Source organism: Suncus etruscus, chromosome 8 (genome assembly GCF_024139225.1).
Source record: "Suncus etruscus isolate mSunEtr1 chromosome 8, mSunEtr1.pri.cur, whole genome shotgun sequence".
Taxonomy (NCBI): Eukaryota; Metazoa; Chordata; class Mammalia; order Eulipotyphla; family Soricidae; genus Suncus; species Suncus etruscus.
The window spans coordinates 45,721,367-45,730,276 of NC_064855.1; the positions used below are offsets into that span (position 1 = coordinate 45,721,367).

The 8,910-nt window shown below is 48.9% G+C and overlaps 1 protein-coding gene across 1 annotated transcript; it reads right to left on the reverse strand.

The window, feature by feature from the left end:
• Nucleotides 1-837: 837 nt before the first annotated feature.
• Nucleotides 838-6,589, reverse strand: HMGB1 (high mobility group box 1). Its single transcript, XM_049778850.1, has 5 exons — nucleotides 6,443-6,589; nucleotides 4,149-4,312; nucleotides 3,871-4,016; nucleotides 3,323-3,497; nucleotides 838-2,463 (listed from the first exon to the last, which is right to left on the reverse strand). Exons 2-5 carry the CDS (start codon nucleotides 4,296-4,298, stop codon nucleotides 2,287-2,289), a joined length of 648 nt encoding a protein of 215 aa, XP_049634807.1. The 5' UTR covers nucleotides 4,299-4,312; nucleotides 6,443-6,589; the 3' UTR covers nucleotides 838-2,286.
• Nucleotides 6,590-8,910: the final 2,321 nt, after the last annotated feature.

The window sequence follows — 8,910 nt, forward strand, 5'->3', positions numbered from 1 at the left end:
AAATCTTGTCTTAAAAACTTAAAATACTGAAAAATTCAGATGGCTTGGATGCTAAGGAAAAAAATGCCCCATACTGCTGTATCCATTTTTAAATTCCTATATATTAAATTAATATGGCCTCTGGTAATATTAAGGTCTTACAATGCTAACTGAAATTCCACTTCTGCTTTTGGTAAATTTCAGAGTATCATTGAAGTATATAAACAACCTTATCAAATCTAAGAGGGTTTTGTTTGAGGACCACACCCAATGGTGGGTGCTCAAGGATTCTCCTGCCTGGCTTGGGGAACCAGAGGAGCAAACCCGGGTCAGCTGCATGCAAGGTAAGCTCAGACACACTCTGTACTGTCTGGTCCCTGAGTGTTTTATAAAAGGTCATTTTCCATAAGAACTCATAAAGCTCGTTGACACCCACTAATGTTTCCTAGAGCAGAATTTACTTAAGTGGATCACATAATAACAACCAACTTGACCATGTTGGGTTCTATAGTAATGAAAACAATTAAGGGACTTTTTGTTCACCTCAATAACTAAAAAATTAATATTTCGATAATTTCAGTCCTATCAAGTCCCTGTTATTTGATTTAGGAAAAAAAGTTCCTTTATAATCACTACTCATACTATCTTGTATAATCAATCTTCTTAGTTACATTTTTTTCTTACTCACATCCTAAGAACTTAAAATGGTTAACAGAAACTTGAGTCCATTAACCTACTTAAGTATGATATTTTTGAAGACAAACTTTGCCAGCTCTTAATACTTAAATGGTACTAAGAGATATTACAAACAAGATTATAACAAATCTTAAGTCTTAAGTGAAAATCATTTAACTAATGTTTAAAACCTCTGCAATTATTAGTTTATTAGTATCATCCAGGACTCAGATGTTCAATATTCCTCCTGAAATTACATAAACAAATGCAATGGAAAGAATCCAAGTCAAAATTATATAACAAAACAGCACTTATCACAAAAGCGTGTAAAATTACAAGAACGCTATTTTAAAACACTGGCACTTTAAGAGAATGATAATCTCAAAAACCACAGTTGCCAAATTGTTCCCCTAAACTGCTATACAGATAAACATGGCCCTAATGGACAAGTTTGTTTTCTAAGAAAAATTAAACTAAACTGGGTAATTCACACAAAGTTTAAGTGTATTCTTGCCCAAGTCCATTTGATTATAAAGGGACAAATCTTAAGAAAAATATAGTTGATTTTTCAATTTTTAAAGTTGGTCCAATTGATCAAAAACACCATTTTTCCTTTTAAGCAGATATTTATAGTCAGTACTTTTTAGAGCTTTTGCTGGGACCAATCTTCAGCCAAAAAAAAAAAAAAAAAAAAGGCAGTCTTGTATTTAAGCTCACGCTTTTGGAGATACTGTGAGGTCTTCTTTTTAATGTGGGGCCTGCAAATATAACTGCCATTACATGGTAATGGAAGTTAAAAAAATGTAGAGTTCTCATGTAAAGATCAGAATATTTTCTATTAGTCCTTCAAGGACAGACTTTCAAGCTGTTTGTTAATAATCCCATGTTGTGAGCACACTGGCTACTCTTCACTTTGTAAATATAATGGGGCTATCTATGTGAAATTTGCTTTTAACTGAGATCAACTGAGATTTGAGATTTAGCGATGAATGAAAATCATCCTAAATTACCTTTTCTTATCCTCATCATTAATAAGCTGGGTGTGTAAGTTTTTGGAGTCAACTATATGCAAAGACAAACACTGTAATTCATGTGATCCTAAACGGGTAAAAGCAAAAGACTAGTTCCCCCTCAAGAAGAAAAATATCAGACCTATGAAAAGGACAACAATACTAATAAAAAAAATTGTATTTACTTAGAAGCATTCAGAATGTCAACAAAACAGCTGCAACTTTTTTCTTTTGCAATTACAGAGTGGTATTCAGTTAACAGAACAACAATTATTTCATATAAGCTGCATCAGAGACAACTGAAGATGAAAAAAAAACTACCATCCCCATATATAACTAATTTGTGCTGTGCACCAACAAGAACCTGCTTTAAATTTCCATGCCAATTTACAACCCCCATACTGTACCAGGCAAGGTTAGTGGCTATTGAAAATACCACCGGGACAGGGCTATCTAAAGACACATTCGGTAGTGTGTTAACTATACAAAAAAAGACACTGTACAGTTTAAAAACAAATCTTACACAGCCTTACATTTCAATTTTTTTCTTTAAAAGGAGTGAGTTGTGTACAGGGGGGTTAAATGCTTTATAGACAAGAAAAAAAACTGCGCTATAACTGACTTATTCATCATCATCATCTTCTTCTTCATCTTCATCTTCTTCGTCCTCTTCCTCTTCCTCATCTTCTTCATCCTCCTCATCTTCTTCCTCTTCCTTCTTTTTCTTGCTCTTTTCCGCTTTAACAACTCCCTTTTTGGCCACATCAGGCTTTCCTTTAGCTCGGTATGCAGCAATATCCTTACAGAATAAACGCAAAAAGAAAAAAAAAAAAAGCAGTGAAGAAACACATAAGAAACCAATGGTTAAGAGGAGGGAGAAAACCCAGCAAGACTGAAAACATCAAACATCCATCCTAGTTATATTAAAATACATTACTTGGAGACTCACATCCCAACTTCAGAAAAAACTTGTAAGATCATGAGTTTTAATTAACAATAACTCATGAAATGGCATCACTAGAACTTGTGCAATGTTATCCCTCACTGAAGTGAAAATTATGTACCACCATCCTAACTTGAATTTATTAAAACAAGAATGCAGACTCTGATTAAAGGGTAGACACTGCCACCTTCTGAATGCAAAAAAGCATTCCACAGGTTTATATTGTCATACCCTAATACACAACAGGAAACTTTCAGGAATCTGCCAATAAGTGCACAATAAAGAAATTATCTATAAATGAATAGAATTCTCACAGAATTGAATTCAAACCATAGGGGTTAATATTTTCTTTATGCTATACTGCTGCAGATTAACAACTTACTTGATAACCTTTTAGCTTAATATGGTTTTTAAAAAGGGAATATGAAGTGCTTCAGGGATTACAAAACCTAGCGTCTTTATTAGTTTGTCCAGCCTTTAAAGAGTTGTATATATATTAAATAAGCATTGACCCAGAATATAAATTTGTCAGTATGGAGAATATAGTGAATGAGGAGAACCAAAGTCAATGTAAAGCTATATTATTAATCAAGTCAAATGATAGTAAATAAAAATGCACAATTTTATTCTCTACACTTACAATATAGAAGGAAAAAGACTATAGTTAATGGTCAAGAGAATGGAACTGTTAATTTACCAAGCAAATTCAACTTACCTTTTCATATTTTTCCTTCAGCTTAGCAGCCTTCTTTTCATAAGGCTGCTTGTCATCTGCAGCAGTGTTGTTCCACATCTCACCCAGTTTCTTTGCAACATCACCAATAGACAGGCCAGGATGCTCTCCTTTGATTTTTGGGCGATACTCAGAACAAAACAAGAAAAAGGCCGAACTGTAAAGAGAAATGAAGCTCAGAATGTATAGACCTTTATAATGAAAATATTTACTTAGTCTAACACTGAGTTGCAAAATAGTCTACAAACACTAAAATGGAAGTACTTCAAAGAAAAATTTTGCAAGAAATAAAAGTACCAAAATCGTATCTGGGATATTTAGAAGATGTGTATAGTAAAGGAGGCAATTACATCTAAGTGTTCTGGCTACAAGTACCACCATTACCACTCAACAGGAATTCTAAGATACTTGGGTGAGCCACTATTACAACTTGTATTATACACTCTAAGCCCACAGGGTGGATTGCTAGATTTCTATCTTACCCAATTGCATAACAATTCTTGAAAATAAAATCAGGCAACGGTACTTACGGAGGCCTCTTGGGTGCATTGGGATCCTTAAACTTCTTTTTTGTCTCCCCTTTAGGAGGGATATAAGTTTTCATTTCTCTTTCATAGCGGGCCTTGTCAGCCTTTGCCATGTCTTCAAACTTTCCCTTCTCTTTAGCAGACATGGTCTACATAAAACAGAAATTGTAAGCTTAAACTGATGCGAACCTTTTAATACATGAATCTCAAAAGCAATAAATAACGGTAGAGTCCTTTACTTAAGCCGTTCTAGTATCACTCTGTGTCTCAAACCATCTCACCTTCCACCTCTCTGAGCACTTCTTAGAAAACTCTGAAAAGTTGACGGAAGCATCCGGGTGCTTCTTCTTGTGCTCTTCCCGGCAAGTTTGCACAAAGAATGCATAGGATGACATTTTGCCTCTCGGCTTCTTAGGATCTCCTTTGCCCATGTTTAATTATTTTCCTAAAAGAGAAAGGAATAAGATAAGCGTCTGGTGTGTACACAGTACTTTTAAACTTCTCAGGCATGCCATATGGGTCATCCTACAGGGCAGTAACAATATCCCAGAGACCAAACAAGAAAATAGTTTACAAGTTAAGCTAAGCACCCCATCCCCAAATCCCTCATAGAGATTTGGAAAAAAAGTGCAGGCGCATGGGCAGAGTCTGGAACCATTAAGTTTATCTGCCCGTTTTCCAAAGACCTAACTGCTCCCAATGCCCCCCCTAAAACAGTTTTAACAAAACCCTGGCGAAGAAAAGGGATGCCTCCAAGGAAGTCGGATTCTAAGGAGCCTGTGGGGGATCCCGGTTGGGCAGAGCGACTCGTCTTGAGATGCTCAAGTTCCCCTCCACCCTCGACTGGGGATTCGGGGGAAATAAAAACATCTCCCTCTTTGTAGGAAACTTAGCGCGAGGCGAGGCCGCGGCCTGGGCCCCCCAACGCGGCTCTCCCCACTCCACGTCCGGTCTCAAGTTTGCTGCGCGTCAACGAGGACGGAGGACAAAGCCGCTCGGCAGCTCGGGGCTCCGCGCGCCCCCCAGGCGCCCCCCGTGGCGGGTCCTATGCGTGTGAGTGTCAGGAATCCCTTAAAGAAAAGTTCGGGGCGCCGCGGCGAGGGGACTCCCCAATCCGCCTCCCCACCTCGGGCTGGGCGCCAGAGACCCGCCCCGTCCCGCGAGCGAGCGAGCCGCCCCCTCCTCCTCCCTCCAAGTCGGGCCGGCGGGCACCGCGCAGGGGCCGCCACGTGCGCCCGCGGCCGCCCCCATTTTGTCAGGCTGGAGCCCCGGCGGGCGTCGCTCGAAATGGGGGCTGGCGGTGGCTCCGCCCGCCGAGCCGAGCCGAGCCCGCGGCCGCGCTGGGGCCGGGGCGCACGGAATGGCCGCTGCGCGTCTTCCCCGCCTGCGCCGCCGCCGCCGCCGCGAGGGCGAGCGCGAACATGGCTCCTTCCCTTTGTGTGTGTGTGTGTGAGTGTGTCGGGGTGTGCGCGGGCCGAGCCGCGGGCGGGCGGGCGGGCGGGGCGGGGCGGGGGGTGCGGCGCTGGGCTCGGCTCGGCTCCGGCGCACACTCGGCCATGACGGCCGGGGGGAGGGGCGGCGCGCGCCCGGACCCTCCCCCTCCCCCGCCCGCTCTCCCCTCCCCTCCCCTCCCTCCTCTCCCCTCCCTCCCCGCCCCGCAGGCCCCCGCGCACCGCCGCCGCCGCCGCCGCCGCCGCGCCCGGCTCTCCAGCCCTCGCCGACTTTAGCCCTAGCCTTAGCCTTAGCCTTAGCGCGGGGCCTAGCGCGCGCTCGCGCCCGGCCGCCCCCACACGCAGAGGACGCGGCGGGCTCGGCAAGGCCAGGCCGAGGCAAAAAGTTGCCTCCCAACTGCTGCGCCGGCGCCCCCGCCCGCCCGCCCGCCCGCCTTGTTTTCTCCTCCGCCAGCAGCGCCGGCCGAGTCAGCCATGTTCCAGCGAGCGCAGCGGTGCCGCTCCCCCACCGCCCAGCGCCGCGCCCGCCACAGGCCCCGCGGCGCCCGCTCGCCGCTCCTCCGGCCAGGCTGCGGCAGGCGAACGCGCAGCCCGGCAAGCGCCGCGCCCGCCCGCCCGCCCAGCCGCGCCTCGCCTCGCCTCGCCGCGCCGCGCCGCGCCCGGCCCGCCGCCCCCCGCGCACGCCGGCCGCGGCCGCAGGAAGCCACGAACGGGCGGGCGGGCGGGCGGACGCACCAGCCCGCCGCCGCCAGCGCGTCCCCTAAACACGATCCCTGGCACGGGGACGCAAACGCTGGCGCCGGCGGCCGCCGCGGGCTGCGAAGTGCGGGCTGCGCGTCCGCCCGTCCGCCTCGGCGCCTGCCTCCGGCGGCCGAGCCAGCCGTGGGCCGGCCGGGTTCCGGCGCGGGCGGGCAGGGTCCCCCGAGCGCGGCTCGCCCCGCGGCGGGCGCAGCTCCCGGCCCCGCACGGCCCCCGCGCCCGCCTTTGTGTGGCGGGGAGCCCGAGCCGCCGCCGGCTCCCGGCCGCCGCGGGGAATCCGGCCGCGGCGCGCGGGCCGGCCCGGGCGGCCCCGGCCGAGGCGCTTCCCCCGCACACGCTCGCGCCGCGGCGCGCCCCGCACTCACCTCGAGCGAGGCTCCGCGTCGCCCTGGCCGCCCGTCCGCTCGCCTGGCCCCGCCGCCGGTCTCTATGGAGCTCAATGCACTGCAATGGCTGTGAGAGCGGGAGCCAGACGCAGCCTCCTCACTCTCGCCGCTCTGTAACATTACTCTCCAGCCAGCGCGGCGCCTATTGGCCGCCGCCAACTCACGGCGGCCGCTCATTGGCCCGCCGCCTCCCATTGTCCTGACCAGAGCCCGCCCGCCATTGGCCGGCCCCGGGGACACGTCACCCGGGCTGGAAACAGCGCGCAAATCTGAAAGTCGGGGGAGCCGGGCGAGCGGCTGAGGCGGGAGAGGCAGCGGCGGCGGCGGCAGCTGCCACGGCGGAGCGGAGCTCCATGGCGGCGGTGTGCGAGTGTCGAAGGCGAGCCGGCCCCGCGCCCGAGCGGCCGCCCGAGCCCCGAGGGCCTGGCTTTGCCACGGGTCACTCCGCGTCCTCGGGCGAAGGAGACACCCACGGGCCTGGCCCCCCCTTCGGGGCCCGACTCCCGGCCCCAGCGGGCGACCTAAGAGGCCCCGGGCTTTTCCGAGCCGTGCCCCCGGGAGAGCGGTCCCGGGGGAGCCTGTCCCGGCCCAGGGGGGCCGAGGCGTTGCAAAATGGAGCTTCTCCACGGCACCCGGGCCCATGACGCCAGAGCCACCTCCCAGGGAGCGGGCTTTCTCCCTTTCCTAGAAGAAAGGCCCCTTTCCAAGACCACTTCTCTGGACTCCTCAGGCCCCGCGCCAGGCGTGCTGGGCGGTTGAAATCGAGACCCGCTGGCCCAGCATTCGGTCGCCCCCTCTTTTCTTCAGGGTTTGCTCGCGTTTCACAGCCCGTCTGGAACTTTTTTTCTTTCGATACAAAGCCCCGTCTTAACTTCCTGGAAATCAAATCATTGTTGCGGGGAACACAAGCACAGCCTCCCCGGGTCGACGGGGGCCACTCGGGCAGGAAATGCTGGCCTGGGCCTGCTGCAAGGAGCACATTCACCAGAGACCACTTGTCCCCCCGCTCGGCCAGTTTCTTGGGCCCGGTGTGGATTACTGTCCGAATCAAACGGATCCTTGTGGCGCTATCTTGCCCCCCATCGCGCCACTCGGCGCATCCTTGTCCCCCCTCTAGGATTTCAGGAGCTGTGGGTGTAGCGTTACCCGGGCAGGCGGGTGCAGGAGGCTGAGACGACCCTGCGCAAGGGCCGTGCTTTGCACTCGCCGAACAAGTGGCAAAGTTCTCCAGGCCGGGAACAAGGTGTTTGCCCAGACAGACGGTCGGGGCTGAGCCCCGGGCGTTCTCAGGTCCTTTAGGAAACCAGGATAGGTTCCTTCTCTGCCTTGCCCGAGTCCACAGCTCCCAGCAGTTAGGACCGACTGCCTCTTTCTGAACTCTGAGCTAGAGCCAACACTCAATTCCTTCAAAGCAATTGCCTTTCAAAGCATTGTGATGTTAATTTTTCCTAGCTACTCACTCCGGAGCATCCATCACCTAATGTAGGGGCTCAAATGTTTTCAACCATTTTAAAACTGGGCTTAAGAGAACCTGAACTTCTTTCGAATTGTGGAGTTTATCCCTTTCTAAGGTTAGTCATTTGGTTCCATGATTGTTTTTCATAGCAGGGAATCAAAACCAGTCTCACACATGTTACAGGTACTTTACACTCATCCACCTTTTTTTGTTTTTTAAAACTTGGTTGAACTCAGAAATTACATTCTTGGTTGATGGGCAGACAATACACCATTGGTGCACATGGGAAGAATAGAAAATTAAAGAACGTACAAACTAGTAAAATGCTCTGTGTTTTTAAAAAAGCAAACACTGAAAGTTAAAGTTTGTTTTTTTATTTTCTTCAGACTTCTGTTGTCTACTAGTCAAGTTTTCTTCTTCATCTAAATTTGGGTACTTTACTTCAACTCTGTTTTATCTTTTGTATGCCTTACTTTCCAAAACTTTCATTAGAATGATTCTTTAAGTGGGATCTGTTATATCAAAATTGGACCATCATTTGAAGATGGCACTCTAAGAATTTTTTAGAAGCAGGTTAGGTTGCCTCACCACACATTTACCAGGTATCTGTAGTAGTCTACTCCTGTCAGAGTGAGTTTGTGGTCATAAAACATCATGAAATTAATGGACCCATACAAGTTTCTTTCCCAGCAGGGTGGTACTGTAAGTAATAGGCACTGCATTTAAATAGACCTGGTCGGAATCCTAGCTCTGCTATGTACTACTAGCCTTGAAAGTAAGTTTTTAACCACTTTGAGTTTTAATTCTCTCAGCTGTATAAAGGTGATTACAGGGTTATCGCAAAATTTTTTTAACGTTTATAATTATACCGTTATATATTCCCTTCAGACCTGTGACTTAGAAAATCTCAAGTGCATTTAACTTGCAGGTTTTCTTCATGGTATAATTTTACATGAAATCTATGTTAGCAAATCTAATGAATTTTTTTTTA

Coding starts and splice junctions, on each gene's coding strand:
- HMGB1 (XM_049778850.1), bottom strand. CDS start 4,298: ATGGGCAAAGGAGATCCTAAGAAGCCGAGAGGCAAAATGTCATCCTAT. Junction 3,498..3,870: donor AATGCACCCAAGAGGCCTCC/GTAAGTACCGTT, acceptor TTCTCTTTACAG/TTCGGCCTTTTTCTTGTTTT. Junction 2,464..3,322: donor TGAAGGAAAAATATGAAAAG/GTAAGTTGAATT, acceptor TTATTCTGTAAG/GATATTGCTGCATACCGAGC.